At 39.6% G+C, this 20,957-nt stretch overlaps 1 protein-coding gene across 7 annotated transcripts in view; it reads right to left on the minus strand.

Annotated features, from left to right (window-relative positions):
- The window catches only part of STAU1 (staufen double-stranded RNA binding protein 1), a 52,122-nt gene that overhangs the window by 16,987 nt on the left and 14,178 nt on the right, over positions 1–20,957 (minus strand). For 4 of the 7 annotated variants that reach the window (XM_045529240.1, XM_045529241.1, XM_045529238.1 and 1 more), the window contains 2 exons: positions 7,959–8,097; positions 6,800–6,965 (listed from right to left, as the gene is read on the minus strand). In XM_045529240.1, the coding sequence (XP_045385196.1) occupies positions 6,800–6,965; positions 7,959–8,059 (267 nt within the window). In that variant the 5' untranslated portion in view covers positions 8,060–8,097. Of the gene's footprint in view, positions 1–6,799; positions 6,966–7,958; positions 8,098–16,199; positions 16,489–20,957 lie in introns of all 7 variants that reach the window. The other 3 variants (XM_045529236.1, XM_045529237.1, XM_045529235.1) reach the window with 1 other exon arrangement.

Below are 20,957 nucleotides of genomic sequence, written 5' to 3' on the forward strand. Positions count from 1 at the left end.
GTGAATCCACAAAACTAGAAATCTTCAAGTAAGGTGCCTTATAAGGCAGGGATTCCACAGAGGTTTGGTTTGAAACTTATTTAAATAGATTTTAAACAAAACAAACAAACAAACAAAACCCTGTATTTTTAGACGTTTGTTCAACAGTGATGCTGGGAAAACCAGATATCCACATGCGAAAGAATGAAGTAGGACCTTTACTTCACACCATATTCAAAAATTAACTCAAAAATGGATCAAAGACTTAAATATAAGCGCTAAAAGTATAAAGCTCTCAGAAGAAAATACACGGTAAAATCTTCATGACAATGTATTTGGCAATGATTTCCTAGATATGACAGCAAAAGCACAGGCACCAAAAGAAATAATTTTACTTCATCAAAATTTAACTTTTGTACATCAAATTACACTATCAAGAGTGTGAAGACAACCCACAGAATGGGATTTACAAATCATCTATAGGGGATTAATACCTAGGCTATATAAAGAATTACAACTCAACAATAAAACCCAATTCAAAAACGGGCAAAGGACTTGAATCAGCGTTTCTCCAAAGATATACAAATAGCCAACAAGTATGTGAAAATTGTTCAACATTGCTAATCAGTAGGGAAATGCAAATCAAAACCACAATAAGATACCACTTCACATCCATAAGGATGGCTATTATCAAAAGAACAGAAAATAACAAGTGTTAGGGAGGATGCTGAGTAATGGAAAGCCTTGTGTGTTGCAGATGAAAATGTAATATTACAGCTGCTGTGGAAAAGTTTGGTAGTTCCTCAAAAAGTTACACATAGAACTAGTATATGATCCGGCAATTCCACTTCTAGATACATACTCTAAAAGACCTGACTCAAACAGATATTCGTACACCAATGTTCACAGCAGCATTACTCACAATAGCCAAAAGGTAAAAACAACCCAAAATGTCCATCAACAGATGAATGAACAAAATGTGAAATATTCATATAATAAAATATTTAGCCTTAAAAGGGAATACAATTCTGAAACATGTTACAACATGGATAAACCTTGAAAACATTAAAATAAGTGAAATAAGCCAGACACAAAACAACAAATATCCACTGATATGAGGGACCTAGACAAGGCAAATGCAGAGAGACAGAAATTAGAATAGAGGCTACCAGTGGCTACAGAGCAAGGGGAAGGAGTTGTTTAGTGGGTAGAGTGTTTCTATTTGGAATGATGAAAAAGTTCTGAAAATGGGTAGTCGTGACAGCTGCACAACACTGGGAATATATTTATGCTGCCACTGAAATGTACATTTAAAAATGGTTAAAATATTTATATGTATACTTTACCTCAATTTTTTAAAAAGCAGCAATAGAAAAAGTATGTGTTTCATACCAAATATTCACACACTACAGATCATCAACACATTCACTTGTGCTAACATGTTAACTCATTTATGTGCACAACAGAATAAAGCTTTTTATTCTTTTATTTATTTATTTATTTATTTTTTGGAGACAGAGTCTCACTCTGTTGCTCAGGCTAGAGTGCCGTGGCATCAGCCTAGCTCACAGCAACCTCAAACTCCTGAGCTCAGGTGATCCTCCTGCCTCAGCCTCCCGAGTAGCTGGGACTACAGGCATGTGCCACCATGCCCGGCTAATTTTTTCTATATATATTTTTAGCTGTCCAGATAATTTCTTCCTATTTTTTTCTAGTAGAGACAGGGTCTTGCTTTTGCTCAGGCTGGTCTCGAACTCCTGAGCTCAAACGATCCACCTGCCTTGGCCTTCCAGAGTGCTGGGATTACAGGCGTGAGCCACCAGGCCCGGCCAGAATAAAGCTTTTTGACAGCTATTTATTTAAAGAGTATCCAGAAATTTTTTTTTCTTTTCTTTTTTTTTTCTTTTTTAGAAACAGCATCTTTCTCTGGCCAGGCTAGAGTGCAGTGGCGTCATCATAGCTCACTGCAGCCTCAAACTCCTGTCCTCAAGCAATCTTCCTGCCCCAGCCTTCTAAAGTGCTGGAATTACAAGCCCAAGCGACCACACCCCGTCTAGAAATTTTTTTTAACAGATGAGCTGTTTTATAAAATGGTCCACTCTTTTTATTTTTTTTTTTAAGAGACAGGGTCTCACTCTGTCACCCAGGCTGGAGTACAGTGGCCTGATCATAGCACACTGTAACTTTGGACTCTTGGGCTCAACAGACTCTCTTGCCTCAGCCTCCCACAATGTTAAGATTACAGGCGTGAGCCACTACGCCCAGCCTAAGAAATGGTCTACTCTCAAACTAAGTTAATTGTGTCAATGAAAATGTTCTCCTTGAGTACAAGGAGATCAAAATTTGGAACTATAGCTGCTGAGGTGGATATAAGACCTCAATTGCCATGCATATGCCCCAGTTTGCAACTGTCTTGTTCATTGTATCAGCCCAAGTAGTTTTTACTTTTATTTTTATTTATGACTTATTTCAAAACATACAAGAAAGGAGGGGTAGGCCGGGCGGGGTGGCTCACGCCTGTAATCCTAGCACTCTGGGAGGCCGAGGCGGGTGGATCGCTCGAGGTCAGGAGTTCGAGACCAGCCTTAGCAAGAGCGAGACCCCGTCTCTACTAAAAATAGAAAGAAATTATCTGGACAACTAAAAATATATAATAGAAAAAATTAGCCGGGCATGGTGGCGCATGCCTGTGGTCCCAGCTACCGGGGAGGCTGAGGCAGGAGGATCGCTTAAGCCCAGGAGTTTGAGGTTGCTGTGAGCTAGGCTGACGCCACGGCACTCACTCTAGCCCGGGCAACAACGCGAGACTCTGTCTCAAAAAAAAAAAAACGAGGGGTAGAAAGAAAAAAACAACAAAAGAAAAAATACAAAAAAGTATAGATAATAATGTAACAGGCAACTGTCCTGTATTTAACAACTGTTAACATTAAGAACTACTGACATCAAGTTGGTTTTTTTCTGTTTTAAGAAAAACAATGAAGCCCTTCTCATTATTCTTCCCATGGCAGTTTGTCACTATCCTAAAGTGGGACTGTATCTTTCTCGGCTATGTTATTTTTAAATGAAGATATATAATTTTGTGTTCTTGGCCAGGCCCAGTGGCTCACACCTGCAATCCTAGCACCCTGGGAGGCCGAGGCACAAGGATCACTTGAGCTCAGGAGTTCGAGACCAGCCTGAGCAAGAGCGAATCCCCATCTCTACTAAAAATAGAAAAAACAGGTGTCACACACCTGTAGTCCCAGCTCCTCCAGAGGCTGAGGCAGGAGGATCGCCTGAGCCCAGGAGTTTGAGGTTGCTGTGAGCTAGGCTGACACCACTACACTCCAGCCCAGGCAAGAGAGTGAGACTCTGTCTCAAAAAAAAAAAAGAAAGGAAGAGAAGAGAAGAGAAGAGAAGAGAAGAGAAGAGAAGAGAAGAGAAGAGAAGAGAAGAGAAGAGAAGAGAAGAGAAGAGAAGAGAAGAGAAGAGAAGAGAAGAGAAGAGAAGAGAAGAGAAGAGAAGAGAAGAGAAGAGAAGAGAAGAAAAGGAAACTGGGTCCAATGGACACTGAGAGTACAGTTAAGAGTTAGGGTCTCTAATTTTAGTTTTAGTACTATTTAAATACATACCTCTCCCAAGTGAGGATAAAAACTCAAGACCAGAAAGAGCTGCATTTATTTATCTTTATGAAAGTAAAACAAAGTATTAAAAAAGATTTCAAATAGTATAATAATAGGCTTCTACTACTACTACTAGGAGAAAATTGGTTTTAAAGTTTGATATAACCTTCAAAATATAAACTACGCACATCCAAACACATACACGCACGTACATACACACACACTGGCTCTCCTGTTTAGTATGTAAACACCACAGGATCACACTATGCACAGTAACAGCTCTGCATCCCGATCCGCCACTCAATAGATCAAGGCCCCTCTCATGCCCGAGTACACAGACGCACACACTATGGTACTCCCTGGGGTAAATGTACCCATTTTTTTTTTAATCATTTCCCTACAGATGGGCATTTAAGCTATCTCCTGGTTTTCTCTGTTACAGATAACGGCAGCTATGACCATCTTGCTCCTAACAGCTGAGACACTGAATAAAAGTCATCCTTTATTAGCACAAACCTTAGATTTAAAAACAAAAACAAAAAAAATCCACACACTTTCCATACTCAGGTCCTTTGCTCCCCTCTCTGGGAATGCACGCACTGTCCATGCTCTTTGCTCACCCTTAGTCTCAGCAGAAATGACTCCTCCTCTGGGAGGACTTCTCTAAACTCACCACCATTACTGCAACCTAGATATTTTACGTCCTAACCCTTGCTACTTTTCCATCCCAGCAGCTCACTACACTATTTGATGACATTAATATTAACGTCTCTCACCTCCATCTGACTAAGCTCCACAGGAGAAGTGACAGTGCTGGCTGTTTTCACGTCAGGCCCCAGCACAATGCCTGCCATGAAGGGACCAGACCATCCCTGCCCTGCACGCAGAAAGTACTAGCTTTACTGGCTATCTTCTAGAGGAGATGAATCAATCCAATGTACAATCACATGCACTGACAATACTTAGATACGTGGTTCCTAAACTCTGACCAATCGCTCCAAGAGCACATTAACAATAACAATAAAAGCAAAAGCCAGATTCCTGGGTCTTACCGTAAACCTACTGCATTAGAATCACATGGGTTGGGCCTAGGAATTTTTTTTAAAAAAACTTCTCCAGTGATTGTGATGCAAACAATCCACAAACCAGTGTTTAGCAATTGTTTATCAACTGCTGGCTAGAAGAAATTGAGAAATACCCACACCATGTGACTCCAATTAGATTAGCACCAAAGTCAAGTTAAAAAAAAAAGCCTCCAAAATAACTCAGATTACACTACCTTTTTGGTGTTTTAAACAAATCTCACCACCACACAGCTCACCCTTTTAACTTCACTAAATCCTCCTCTTTTAAGTTACAACCCATTCCCTTTTATTTGGTTCTCAGTGAGCCCTGGAAACAGATCATCTCTGTTAGAATATGTGATTACACCAGAAAATGGAAACGCAGTGAAACAAAAGAAAAACAAATCCCTCCTGTGCTGCCAGCCATGAAGCCACAGCGTACCCTCCCAAGCTGGGTCACCCTGGGTGGCAGCCGGTTACGACAGACCTCAGCAAGCACCCTGCCCAGGGTCCACTCAGGTCCACACATCTCATCACACGCTTCACCCCCACTGTTCTGTGCAAGACCTTGTTCTCTGTGAAACTGGTTCCTGGGAGGAACAGTCAAATGCTATCCAGGGATACGTTCAGGTGGGATTTCCTGCTGTGATTAAACAGAATCATGAAATCTCAATGTTTTCAATGGGTTCTTTCTGGACCTTTGGTGACTAGACTTGTGATATGACTCTTCCCTACCAGAGAGATTCACTAATGTTCTGGCCCCCTCAATGGCATGGAGTCACTGATTTCCTAAGAATTATTGATATATTCCCATTTAGTCACACAATGTTAAAATCCTTTTCTTATCATAGTGGTTTTAAAACATGTCCCCAAATTCTTTCACATTCCTCTCATCCAGAAGTGGGGGTCTCCACATTAGAAAGGTACTAAAAGCCACTGAATTGTACACTTAAAATGGTTAAAATTGTGAATTTATATTATGTAATTTTTACCTCAATTTAAAAAAATAAATAAATAATGGGGTTCTATATATCCATCCTTTGAATCTGGGCTCTGCGCCTGCTTGACCTACAGAATATGACAGAAGCGATGCTGTGATTTCTGGGCCTAAGCCTTAAGAAACTAGCAGCTGCTGGACACAGAAGTTCATGCCTATAATCTTAGCATTTTGGGAGGCCAACGGAGGAGGATTGCTTGCATCCAGGAGTTCGAGATCAGCCTGAGCACCATAGCGAGACCCTGTCTCTACAAAAAATTTAAAAATTAACCAGGCGTGGTGGTGCATACCAGTAGTTTCAGCTACTTGGGAGGATGAGGCAGGATCAAGGAGAAGAGGAGAGGGGAGGGAAAGGGAGGGGTGGGGCGAACTGGCAGCTTGGCAGCTGCTTCCATTTCCTACCTTCCAGAGCACTCACTCTTAGAACCCAGCAACCGCATCATGAGGAAGTATAAGCAGTCCTCACATAGGTCCACCAAGAGAGGAACTGAGGTCCCTGGGCCAGAGCCCCAGCTGAGCTACCAGCTGCCAACCAGCACCAACATGTCAGCTACCTTTAAAGGAGATCCTCCAGCCCCCTGCCGAGCCACCTCAGCCAAAGCCATGTGGAGCAAAGACAAGCTACCCTGCCAAGCCCTGCTTTAATTGCAGATTCAGGAGCAAAACAGATGACTGAAGATGTTTAAATCATCACTAAGTTTGTGATGGTTTGTTATGTAGCAATAGATAACAAACACTTCTATATAATAAAGAGTGGCTGGTCAAAAACAGCTTCAGAAAATTCTCTGACCCAGCACCATAAATCACAGCAGATTCTGACAAGGATAATCTTTAGCACTAAAGAATTCATCCACACATGTTCTTCACAGCTCAACTGAATCACAACCTTTCTAACATGTTCACACCATATTATGTCACTCAAAACTGTGCCATAGAGTGATAAAGGCGGCATCTGACTTTCTTGCTAAAAAATTTAAAAAGGAAAAAGGGGGGGAAAGCAAGATAGCTACAGAGTACAAAATCCTGTGTAGGCTATCAAATAATAACAATTACGGACAGTTGTCAATGCTCCTTCTTAGAAAACGTAACTTGAGGTGATGTCCTTCCTCCCACCCTACCGGAAGTGCCATGGAGCCTCAGCTCTGTTCTCTCCTTACCTCCAGCCTCTCGGGCGGGGGCTCATTCTGCAGGATCCTCAACGCTTTAGCAGCAGCATCATGTTTCGCAGCCTGTCTCGTCTTTCCTTTCCCATTAAATTGCTGTCCTCCCACAGAAAGTTCTACTTGATAAAGTAAAGGTGGAACTGGAAATGGGTAAAAGTACCTAAAAAGAAAAAGGTGTTAGGAAAATTACAGGCTGGTAAGTTACCCATACATTTCCTGGCAATCCAGGTGTTTCCTTCATCATGGTCCTAATAACATTAGGGTTTGCTTGCTAGTAACAACTCATCCATAAATCCAGAGATTTCATAAAAGTTTAAACTGGATTAGAATTGCTACACAGTATAAGCAAATAGTATTTAGCAATTCAAATTTATGTTTCACAAAATACAGAAGCTTGTAAATTATGAGTTCAATTTATAATGCTAACCCATACTGATGAAATCTAAAACAGACCAGGCTTTGGCTGAGACAGAAACTTAATTTGCTACCTTCTGAAACCTTAGATTTGTACGTGCTTGTCTCCAATAAGAGGCTGGGAATTTTAAAGCATAAAGTTTTTTGGAAAGGACCCTCATTTCTAGAGATCCCAACAACCTATAGCCTAGCAGAGCCCAGTTTCTTACATTTCAGAGTTTATATTTTTAAAATGGCTCTGGCCCCCTAAGGAGGGCAGAGAAACGAAGACTTCCATTTTAATCATCAATCTATCCACTAATGTCTTATTATCGCCAGTAGGTGGTTTTCAACATATGGCATTTTCCCGTTTAAATTAATATTTTACTGTACCAAGAATATTTATAAAGCACACAAGTTCAAAAGTCAAAAAGTACCCAATAAACAATAATCAGGAAATCTACAAATGCTGAGAGAATCATGGTGTGCAGGAGTCAAGTTCAAATACAATTGAGTTACACAAAGCAGTTACAACGGTGATCTTCAATCAGACTGCCTGGGAGCATGAGCCACACTACTAGTGAGGAATATGCTCAGATGCATTCCGACAGTAGTTAAGAGCACCAAGACAGTTCCAAAGGCACAAGCATAATTAAGACCAAATCAAGACTCACTCCACAACCTACAAATATTATTCTATGTAAAAGATCTGCTACATTTTCACCTTTATTGTACAAAAAAAACCCAAACTCACACATACCTCGGGGGATAAGCACCTCCTCTCATGTTGTAGTTATAGGTGGACTGCATCCGAGAGTAGGGGTCAATAGGCTTATACATTGGTTTTTTTCCAAGTTTCATGCACAGTGCATTTAGCTCTACGGTAGGGGTTATGCTTTCTGCAAGAAAGAATCAACACAAAGAACTACTTTTTTCTGATATGAGAAAGATGATCTCTAAAATAAAAAAGATTTCTGTTAATTGGATTCATGATGCATTACATAAAAGTGACCCGAGTACTTCACTGCTAGACATCAGATCAGGAAATCCAAGAATCTGCCGTGGCACAGATTTCTCGATATTAATATACAGTCAACAGCACAAAATCTACTGTAAGGCCTACTGGAGAGAGCAACGATTTAATCCAAGATAGTACCAGTGAAAGCCATTCAGTACAGTTGTCAGAAATAAGTTCCAATATACATCAAATTTTTCACAGTTAAAAAATCCCATGCAGGCCGGGCGCGGTGGCTCACGCCTGTAATCCTAGCACTGTGGGAGGCCGAGGCGGGTATATCGTTTGAGCTCAGGAGTTCCAGACCAGCCTGAGCAAGAGTGAGACCCCTTCTCCACAAAAAAAATAGGAAGAAATTAGCTGGACAACTAAAAAAAAATATATATATATATATAAAAATTAGATGGGCATGGTGGCGCATGCCTGTAGTCCCAGCTACTTAGGAGGCTGAGGCAGTAGGACTGCTTGAGCCCAGGAGTTTGAGGTTGCTGTGAGCTAGGCTGACGCCACAGCACTCACTCTAGCCCAGGCAACAGAGTAAGACTCTGTCTCAAAAAAAAAAAAAAAAAAAAAAAAACCCACCCATGTGACAGCCCAAATTTTTTATTGAGAATACTTAACCAATATAACCTATTTCCTAGGTTATTGTCTTACACTCAATAAGTATATGGTACACACCACTTACTGCACATGCATTTATTCAGTACTAACTGCTTACAAAGCATTGTGCTAAGCTTGAGGGACACGATTCCTGCCCCAGAGGGGTTCAAAGAACACAAAACACGAAGAACTACAATACAATGGGATGTGTACCACAAGGAAAGGTATAAAAATCACTGAAGAAGAGGCATGCAAATTCTATTTGGAGAAATCAGATAAGGCTCACAAAATATTATTTTCATACTTGACATTTATAATGGGATTTGGCCTGTGGTAATACCTGTTAGGAAAATGAGTTCCATTTTCATATACCACAGGTTATCTCAGATTAACAACTTTAGAAAATACACACTATCCATTTTCCAATATTTTTTGTTTTGGTTCATCTAATTCACAAACCTTCACAAATGATTTTCAAAAAAATCAGCCTCTCCTGAGATATTTCATTTAGGGGGGGATAAAAAAAAAAATCAAAAGAAAATTAGCCTCAAAAGATTAGTGTTGGGCCGGGCGCGGTGGCTCACGCCTGTAATCCTAGCACTTTGGGAGGCTGAGGCGGGAGGATCGCTCGAGGTCAGGAGTTCAAGACCAGCCTGAGCAAGAGCGAGACCCCGACTCTACTAAAAAAATTAGAAAGAAATGATCTGGACAGCTAAAAATATATATAGAAAAAATATTAGCTGGACATGGTGGCGCATGCCTGTGGTCCCAGCTACTCAGGAGGCTGAGGCAGGAGGATCGCTTGAGCCCAGGAGTTTGAGGTTGCTGTGAGCGAGGCTGTCACCACGGCACTCTAGCCTGGACAACAGAGCGAGACTCTGTTTCAAAAAAAAAAAAAAAAAAAAAGATTAGTGTCAGTGCACAATCCCACGTAAAAACATTTTCAGAGGCTGAGACAGGAAGATCACTTGAGGCCAGGAGTTCACAACCAGCCTGGGCAACAAGCGAGACCCTGTCTCTACAAAAAAAAGAAAATTGAAAATTAGCCAGGTGTGGTGGCACGTGCCTATAATCCCAATTACTTGAGAGGCTGCAGCAGGAGGATAGCTTGACCCCAGGAGTTCAAGGCTGCAATGAGCTATGACTGTGCCACTGCACTCCAGCCTGGGCAACTCAATGAGACCCTAACTCTAAAAAAAAAAAAAAAAAAAAAACACGTTGGTATCAAACACGGAATAATACTAGCAGTGGCAAAATTCAATTTAAATGCACTCAAAAATCCACTTTAAAATGCCTCATTAGGATGTATGTAGAAAGAAATAAAAATGACTTGGTTCAGAGTTACTATAATTGGTTCAACTAAATTTAGTGCATGAATCAAATTTATAAGAGTATCTCTGGGGTTTGTACAATGGCAGGGCCACGAGTTACCAGTCTCTCTCTTCCTCACATTAGAATTATACAGCCTGAAGTTTTAATTTTTGGGTTTTTTGTTTGTTTGTTTGTCTGAGACAGGGTCTGGCTCTGTTGCCTGGGGTAGAGTGCAGTGGCATGATTGATCATAGCTCACTGCAACCTCAAACTCCTGGGCTCATGCAACCCTCCTGCCTCAGCCTCCTGAGTAGCTGGAACTACAGGTATGTGCCACCACACCTGGCTAATTTTTTAAAATTTTTTGTCTTGCTATCACCCAGGCTGGTCTCAAACTCCTGGCCTGCAGCTATCTTCCCGCCTCGGACTCCCAAAGTGCTGGGTTTATAGGCATGAGCCACCACACCTGGCCATCCTGAATCATTTTAAGAGAACCTCTGACCCACAGAATGTCTACAGTAGACAACAAATATGAAGTATACAACAAAGAATTCAAAAGCAAAAAGAAAGGCGTGACCAAGACCTTCCCAGATTCATTCCTGCATACCAAGGCCTGGGATGACTTCAGGCACCTGATGGGGGGGACCTCTGCTCAAATAGCCACTCCTGACACAGCCTTCAGGTCAGTGGTCCCCATACCTTTATCAGACACACTGCTTGATTAGTATTCTCCCTGCTTGGGTCTTCTGTTTGAAGAGGCATTACCTACTTTTGTATTTAAGTAATAAATATTTACATTTTCTCATTCTTTTTAATGATCAGGAGACATATAACTGACAATCGGCACTTCTACCAATGATAATCAACATTACCACACTGACTTGATATGATTCCACCTAAAATTTATATTCTTGATAATCTCTACAACTTTATCAATGGAAAAGATGTATTTCAATTAAGCCTTTCTGAAATCTTAGAAAATGTTTGGTGACACCCCACCCTTCCTATGACCACTTTTCCAGATTGCCGGGAATTGAGGGACAGTAGATTGGGAACCACTGCTTCAGAGTGAAATTAAGGATTTCTAAAAGATGAACATCTGCCACTGGTAGTGTACAACCTGTGCTTTTGATATCAACAGTTAAGAAATTATTCACATAAATTCTAAATGTATACCCCTAGACACACTTTTGAAAGGAACCTATCTTGGCCCGTTCCTTCCTTCCCTTGCTACGAAATGGGCGAGCTATGGGCCTAGGAAATTGTATTTCTTCCAAAGCTTTGGCAACAGCTTTATGTTAAGCTTTTTTTTCCCCTTGTTTTTTTCTTTTGAGATAAGGTCTTGCTCTCTCATCGAGGCTAGAGTGCAATGGTGTGATCACAGCTCACTGCAGCCTCGAACTTCTTTAATACTAGTTCACTTGACTTCCCAGTGCTGATTTCCAAGTGTTAGCTGTACTGTATAAATACCTATAAATGAAAAGTGTGAGCTCTCAACTCATGGAACCTGATGTCAATTGTAGTATTCCAAATGGACCTTGAACACCTTTTAGAGTCATGGCTTAAGAGGCCTGGTCACTATCTTGGTAATGTATCCTGTCACCTCTTTTTACTTTTTTGTTTTTATTAACAAAAAAAAGACTGTGCATGTATCCAGCGACTAACACCGGAAACTCTTCCAATTACTTCTCAAGAAGGAGATTTTGCAAACTTGATTTTAGACACATTAAGAAAATGTTTGTTTTGATGCTGTTATGTGTTTATAGACTCTTGTCTAAAAACATAACCTCCCTCGGACAAGTTTGGGCGAGTTTGGGAATGTCAGCCAGGTTCTAAAATGTTGCCTTCCACTTTCCTAAGACTGTACTATTCAGACATTGCCTCCACATTCAGATGAAAATCAGATCCACAGCAAGCAAAGATCTCAAAGTGTTTCTGAACTCAACTCAAAGGAGGCATCTAAACAGCTTCTTTTCTCCTTTTCAAGGTAACCCAGTGTACATACATCTCCATTCTTAAAATTAGGTTATGTTAATCCCATCACTATTAAATTAATATCCAGTCAAAAAATGATGACCCATCATCACACAGTGATTCTTAAACTTTGCTGTGCATCTGAAGAACCATCTGAGAAGGTTGGTAAAGGACAGATGCCCAGATCCTACCCTCAGAGATTCTGACTAAATAACACGAAGGACACCCAAGCACGTGTGTTTTAGTAAGTTCCCAAAGTGATTCTGATGCACCCCAAAGTCTTGAGATTCCCTGCTTTGGACTTTAGCAAGTCAACTAAAGCTTTGAGTTTTCTGCTTTTCTTTACTACCAGATATCATTTTATCTTATTTACAAATAATTTACAAGGAAAACATTGGTTTGAGTATGTTCAGGTTATTCAAATTTGGTGCCTTTGGGGATGGGGACAATGTGCTTTCATAACTGATTTTTCTTGTTCAGGATTCCCTCAACGCATAACTTCCACTAAAAGGGAAATTTTAAAGAATCCCTCCTCCCCCTTGAAACATGAGGGATCTCCCATGTATGTTCTGCAGTTCACCAGGTTATTCATTTAAGTGCCAACAGCATGAACTCAAAACTCAGGCAAGCAGGGAAGTCAAACCGCAGAAGTCCGCAATGCGGTACAATCCCTGAGTTATTTTGGTGATTGTTTCATGGAAAGATGCTGAAGGGGAACATACTAAAAAAGCAAAAAAGAGTTACTCTCATCAACAGTCTTGCCTTTCTCCAGGGCTTTCCCCATCCAACAATGTTTGCCACTCTGATGTATTCTGTTGGTAGCAAAGTCAGAATCTTGGTTTTGATAGAATTAAAAGTACACCACACCTCTGATTCTTAAAAAGTCACCCAGGAGGGCTTTGAACAACTTGTGGAGCGAAGAAAATGCGATTATAGATGAACACACAGTAAACTACCTAAAGTATTAAAAGTTCAAGTGAGAAAGTACATATGCCAAAATATAATAAAAACAGTTAATAAAGGGAATCCCAAAGTTAAGGTCTGCCAAAAAAATCCTGTAGAGGAAACACAACAGTTATAGAAAATGACTAATCATCTTTTAAGTATAAGAAAACTTTTCAAATGTAATTATGCTTTAACACTTTTAAACTAGTTTCATGTGAGTGGGAAATTTGTTTTTCTTAAATGCATAATAGCTTAATAATAGCTACCACTTCTTAAGCATTTACTAAGTGCCAGGCATCTCACTCCACACTTTGCCATATAGTCTCTCATTTAATTCTCACAATGAACCTATTGAGCCCGTCCTCATTTTACAGGTGAGGATGCTGAGATTCACAAACAGTAGTAACTTGAGAGTTACTACTTACACAGAGCAAGTAAGAAGCGGAGATTCAAACCCAGATCGTCTGACTCCAAAGGCCACTCACCTAACCATGCTATGCTGTGGTGCCTATTCGTGACTGTGCTTAAGGTTACTTTCAGTCAAATGAAGAGAAGCTTGATTTCACTCAGGCTTAAGGTTCACATGTGAAGAAAAATGAGGCATAATGAGATAAATAACTCATCCTTAATAATATTATTGCTGCTGCAAGGCTAGGATCCTAAATAGGAGGCCCAATTCCTTATTACTCATTCTATATCCCCTTATACATCATCTGCAAAAGATAACTCCAGATATGCAAGAATTAAGTTCCAAGATGTACATTATTACAGATACCAAACAAGTTTCAAAGACTAAATCCTTGAATAACAATTAGCAAAACTTCAAGTTACAGTCAGTCCTTCATTCTCTTAGAGGAATGCTGAGAATAAACGAAATCAGAGACAACCCAAAATCCCCACCTTTGAGACTAATTTCTACCTTGCATCTTCATACCTTTTGCCTAGATTCCTAACAAAGGACAAAACTGATTTCCCATCACCTCCTCTTCCTGCCCAGTCTAAGGTCTATGTGCAAAGCAGGAAAGGAGTCAGAGGTAGGTTACAGACAGCAGGAGGCCCAGAGCCTGGAAGACTCATGGGAAATCAATCACAGGGGCTGGAGAACTGTCTCTATCCAGAATCCCAAACCACCACATACTGTTAGGAGTTTTAAAAGCCAAATATTCCAAAGAAAACCATATCTTTTCTTTGACCTATCCTGCAAGGATGAAAAAAAGCAACTCTTCAAAAATCTATACTTTTGCATCTCTTTCAGATGACCTCAGTAGTTTGAAAATACATACTTTGAATCACAGCACCATTTTCAAGAGTATAAAATGACAGAAAACATTCCTGGTGGGTTATAAATGCACAAGCAGTATGGACAATATTTACCTTATGGTGACTTGGATCTCACTCATACAAAAACTTACACTGAGGCTGAATCTTGTTGAAATGGGCTAACTCATTCACAAGACACACTGAGGTTTTCTCTTCGGGGTTTGCCATGTTAGAAAGAACTGAAAAATAACATAAGACCACTGAAGTCAACTAGCAGTATATAAGACTGCTATTCTCCCAGGGATATGAAAACAGGAAAAACCAACTAAAGGATTTAAGCAGCAGTGACGCAAAACTGCAAACCACACTGGGAGCACAAATCTAGAGAAGACACACTGGGGTCTTTTCTGAATCAGTTGAAGCCAGGTAACCTGGGAGAGGGTGTGTCTTCAAAAGAGAGAACAAAAGTAAGGGGAATAATTAAACCACAACAGGCAAGCAACATTTGAACCTAGGCTGCTATCAAAACTAACCACGGGAATAACAAGGAGGTCTTCTAAGCAGAGAGACGCTGGACACCGAAATAGTACAGTTTTGCTAGCTGTGCTCTGTTCATTATTTCACCAAATTCAACAGGCCAATACCGTCTCTCAAACAATGTCATTCTCTACACAGCCAATTTCTCAATACTGGGGCATCCCCTAGTCTTTTCTCCAGAGGCTGCCATCTTCACACTTTAACTATTTCTGACAATTCTGTAAGCAAAATAAAATGGCCTTGGTGGGCAGGAATTTTACAAAGTCAACAGGATTTGGATATAAGAACATATTAGAAGAAAAGCAATAAATCCCTGAAAGAGTCTGTGCCTTTTCCTTTTAAGACAGTCTCACATGGCAAATTTGGGGGAAAGTGGATCTCTAGAATGCTATCTGGTGAACCAGTGCAAGGAATTCTGGAAGTAGCATGGAAGATGACACACAGATGAGAATGGGAGAGGCAAACACTCTAAGAAGAGACTTCCAAAGTAAAGGAAATGAGAGGACAAAGGAGGAAATGTGAGGGAAATTGTCAGGCCTAAGGAAGGGGTTGAAAAGATTTTGTTATAAGCTGACTCTGGTATGGAGACACCCATACTGACACCCCACTTATTTAATTGGTCTCAACACTTTGGGAGGGGGAAGAGGGATGGGAAGCAGAATATTGTTTTTAGGTTTTGTTCCCCCAAGTGCTTCGAGTCTTTTTTAATAATGAGTATCTTTAGTTCATTTTCATTTTCCTAATAATCCAATTTGAAGGCTTCTAAACTTATCTCCTTTTTAAAAATCCCTGCTGCTTTATTCAATTTCGCATTGGTCCTCGCTATGATTTCTAAGCTACCTCTGGAACTCCCAGACTTAAACTTACTTGTTCAAAATAAAAATTAATAAATGCCAATGCACTCTTTTGCTTTCTAGTAAATCTGGCTGCTCCCTTGCTTGGGATAAAATCTTACAGACATACAAAAAGGGGGCTTATGCACATACAAGAGTTCTTTGTCACTTCTGGGAAATAATTTTAAATGCAGAATTTTCCCATACAACAATGAATATCCACCAAAGTGGTTTTTATGGTTCAATTCTTTCTGCCAGCCACCACTCTACAATAGACTAGGCTTTACAGTTTGAATAGTTTTTCATTCTTTCTTACAACTTAAAATGGCCTGTCAACTGAGGCCTCTGTCAACCCCATATATAACCAGTGTTCTACATCTGGGATAAAGAAGTGTGGATGGTGGTACTTTCTTCTGCTTCTTGAAGGTAAATGTGAGAGCTCCCTACATCTGCAACCTACTTACCAGATCAGAAAATAGGCTAAGCAAACATTTGAAATAGAAGACACTTGGATTCGCATGCTTACCTGCAGCTGCACTGGTGGATGTAATAGATGCAGAGGGTAAAGCAGAGTTTTGAATAGGTCTACCTGCATGTTCAGAGGGCAGAGAGCTAGTAGTAGAAGGAATACTCATCAAAGGCTGTGAGAGAAGAGACTGGTTCTTGTTCAGTATTTGGCTCCCTGAGAGAGCAGCAGATGGGTTCTGAACTTGCACTTGAACTTGAGACATGGTCACTTTCAACAAAAGTGAATAACTGCAGGTAAACAGCTTTCAGTGCAGGTTAATTCAGTGCTATGAAGTCTAAAGTTCTACCTAAAAGTTGTAAGGGAAAGAAAATAAAAAAGGTAAATTATAGAGGAGATATGTAATTGCCAGTGTTCACTCAAAATTGGTGTCACCTACTCAGTTATGAAAACAGCCCAGTTCAGCATATAGCTATATGATTTATTAGCATATAGCATATAGCTATATGTGATTTATTAGAAATGTTTCTCTTTGGTATACAGTAAGTTTCCTGGCCTTGTGAGACTTTCCCCCAGTGTTTTTATAAAATGATTTTATTAATACAATACCCATATGCTCTGCATGTTCATTTTACAAAAAGAATCAGTAGGGTATAACAGTATTTATTGCTGAATATTAAGAATTATAACCTACAGCTTACATTCAAGAATGCAAATTTAAAAGTATGGAGAGGTTTTCGTGGGATATGGGATATGGTAATGGTTCCTGATCTCAAAATTACGAGAAACTGAAAGCAAACTAGGTTCTTAACACCATTAACAGGTGAAGGTGACACTACTCCCACTTAAAGGCCAAGGCTTTAAGACTGACAGCCTTAGGGCTTTTCTTTAAGCTGACTGAAGGAAGGAAGGAGGTTCTTTCTTCTGCTGTTTCTTTTTCCCTATGATGATAAAAGATGTATTTGTTTTCCTAAGGTTTGTTTGAGATGTTCTAATTACAGACTCCAAACAAGACAACTGTTACACCCAGATCAAGGCCCCCAGATCCTGAGAAGTGCTCTGAATAAAAAAGACCATTCAATAGTATTTGTACTATTAAAAGAGTGGAGAAGATGAAGGACAGAGGACCAGATTACAGACTGGAAATTTTACTGGTGTGGCTGGGAGGTGGGGGAGCACAGGAGACTGTTTACTTCATCTTTTAAGTTAGGAGGGTTGCAGCAAAGGGATTATTCCTAAATACACTGAAATCTCTTCACAAGTCAAAAATAAGGAAAGTTATGCTCATTTTCATGACCATCCTTCAAAAAGCTGAAAATGTTTTAAGCAAGTCAAAAGTACTTAAAAATAACCAATAGTAACAAAGAACAGAAATGACAGGTCAGGAAATAGCCAACAAAAGCAGAAACCAGCAAACCAACTAATTAGTAGTTCTCTTGCAGAGAAACTGTTCGGTACTTTAATTTTTTAAAAAGTCTCAAAATGATTTTTAAAGCTGGACCTCTAAAAAGAGATGAATGACCAGAGCAATTAAGATACTTGCAAAGTCCCGGGACATCCTCTCTTGCTGAAAGCAAAAAGGACTGTCAAACTCAAAAGAAACTCAGCTGAAATATGACTTGGGATAACAGAGGCATAAACATTACCTTATTCAACAAATTGCCCCAAGAGTGCAGTTGTTCCGCATTTACTTTCGGAATCAGAACAAAATAACAAAGGAGGTCCACTGAAGATCTAGATAATGGTCTTAGCAGACAAGCTGCCAGTGTCAAGAAACAAATCCACAAGTTTAGAAGTCAGCTATGACCTTGTTTCATTGGGTTTTTTTTTTCCCTTCAGCTGCCAAAATAGAAATATTTCTCTCTCTCCCCCTCGCTTACTCACTCCTTTTCCCTTCCCTGCTTTTTCAGAAAACTCTGTCTTGAGAGCGTTTTTCACAACAAAAAATCACTTATAGTGTACTTACAACTTCACAACACCAACCATAGATCACAAGGTCAAAAAATAAGCCAAAAGCAAAAGCATCTGTTCTGGAGTCTAGCCCCATCCCAGAAGGAGCACCTCCCAACTGCCCTGGGCAGCTCTGAGAGTCTGAGACTCTGAATGAATGCCTAAATTTAGAAAGGGTGAGGCTCAAAGGAATATTTTTTGGTTAATGCTGTCTAAAGCAGGCCCACTGCCAGCATTTCCAGTCACAGTCATAAATACATAGGTTTTCTAGAAGCTGAGAAAGGAACAGGCTTTTAATTAACACTGCCCTCAAACATGTTAACCTCAAGTTCACCTGAAGGAGTTGTGTCTTTCTAACAGTTGGCTGAAAAAAGCAGTTCAAAACTAAAAATAAAAAAATGTTTAAACTCTCCAAATAAAACTATGTACTTCACAAACTTTACATTTCCAACATATTAAAATTCAACAAACAGTATGAATTTGCTCATAAATTTTTAGTCACTTGCTAATTTAACACTTGTATGTCTTTTCTTTAACCCTGAACAAAGCATCTAAAGCAGTGGTTCTCAACAAGGGGCAATTTTGTTTCCCCAAGGGACATCTGCCAAGGTCTGGAAAGGTTTTTTGGTTGCCACAACTAGTGAGCTGGGGGGTGAGGGAAACCTACTGGTATCTAATGGGTAGAGAGGCCAGGGACATTGTTTCAAGTATACATATACTAACCCACAAAATAAAATCTTACTAATGTAGTAAGTACCTTATATTCTTCTTTTTTTACCCCAGTAGCTTATATTCTTAAACAGGAAAAGAAAATCCCCTTTCCATCTCAAAAGGCCCTAAAAAACTTGATGGTAGTATTTTAGCACCCAAACAGATCCTCCTCTCATAAACAGAAGCCTGGATGGGCATCGCAGTTGTGAACGGGGCGGGGGGGGGCGCGGGAATACACTGTTTACCCACATAATTCGAAGAACAAATAAAACTTTTCATTACTGATATTTACATAGTTCACAGCAGTCTTCAGGAGAATAATGGAATTTTGGAAATACTACTTCTGCATTACTTCTGAGCCTGTTGCTCAACAATACTGTCCTAAAGATCAAATCCTTAAATGCAAACTTAAGTCTTTTCCTTTAAACTTATCCTTGTTTTCCACCACGCAAACTAAGAATTCAAGAGATCAGAATGCTTCGTTAGAGTCTTCTTAGAGACAAAAAATATTTTATACACAGCAAAATTAGGTTGAAAAGTTTGAAACAAATATTTTTTAGATCTTGCTGGCACTGGAAACCCCTTTGCCTATGAAGCCTGTTTGTGTTGTCATTTCCCTGACTCCTTGCTTCCTGCCTCCCACACAAATAAGGCCTTTAATCTGGTTTTTTTCCTACTTGGAGGGCTTTACACATCACCTCAAGAAAACACCCACCTTATTCTCAAGCCCTAAATTTATGGAGCATATGTAGGCATTATAACACTAAGAGGGGTAAAATGATGGCGTTATAGGTATTTCTTTTAAAAGTTTCCTTAATTTCAAGTCACCCCAGTTCCTAATACTGGCATGGTAACACAAAAATGTTCTCATAAAAATAGAGTCACCGGGCATAGTGGCTCGTGGCTGTAGTCTCAGCTATTTGGGAGGCTGAGGCGGAAGGAGAGCTTGAGCCAGTTCAAGACCAGCCTGGGCGATATAGCAAGACTCCATCTCAAAAAATAAAAATAAAAAGAATCTCACCTTGACTGACAGCTACCATTTTACAAGTGTCAAGTACTTTTTATGGGTTGTAGGGATGAGGAATCCGAGCGCATGAACTCTACAAAAGCATTTTTTAAAAATTATACATGAAGTGCTAACAAGTGGTCAGGCACAACATGTATATTCCTAACTTATCAGTGAACCTACCAAAACTAGACTGAGCACAGAGTCTAAGTAATTTCTTTAATATACAAGAAGGCAGATCCTTCTAGAAATGGTTTACAACAATCTCTATAACAGTGCTTAGTCTTATTCACTTTCAACTAACAGACTGTTAAATCTTTGTAGCATCAAATAACTACTTAAGCAGTTATGGAAAAACACTTTTAAATAACCAATTTTTTAAGTGGATTAACACATGACCTATAATGCACTATCTATACTTTTGTGTAATCAACACATCATCCTCCTTTGTATTAATAAGTGATATTTCCAAATAATATGTCTTTGGAAAAAAAGAAAGGAAAAAAACAGAAATTAAAAGAAGGAAGTCATCCCAATTCCATAAAAGGACAAGCTTCCTTTCATGATAGCCATAAACATTTCAGTAAATAGCTCCCCTTGCAAGTCCTTCAGTAAATTTGATGAAACATGGATACACAAAGAAATACTCCAGTTCCCTGCCACGATAAAGCAATAGTAATACCAACAGCAATTTTAGAATATATTCATTCAATATTCAACAAAAATGTGTTAAGTATCTACTACATATAAACCCATAAATATGGTAGATTGTCAAATGCTGGAAACAATCTATTTGTTAAACTCTTCCTCAAAGAAACAAGATATTTAAGCAATCCACTGTAAATTTATTAATTTGGTCTCTAGTTTTTGAGAGGCTCTACTCCCAGAGAAATTTGGTCAACAATAAAAAAGTTTAAGAAGTTAAGGAATAAACCACTTCTCCTATAGCAAAATCCTTTTCTTGTTTTTAAGAGACAGGTTCTCACTCTGTCACCCAGCCTAGAGTACAGTGCTGCAATAAAAGCTCACAGCAACCTCAAACTTCTGCACTCAAACAATCCTGCCTTAGCCTCCCATGTAGTAGTCCTTTTTAATAGCCTTGAACTATACCTAATATACCCACATCATTCCTTATATCCAAGACTTATTTC

This window comes from Lemur catta, chromosome 17 (genome assembly GCF_020740605.2).
Source record: "Lemur catta isolate mLemCat1 chromosome 17, mLemCat1.pri, whole genome shotgun sequence".
NCBI classification, from domain to species: domain Eukaryota; kingdom Metazoa; phylum Chordata; class Mammalia; order Primates; family Lemuridae; genus Lemur; species Lemur catta.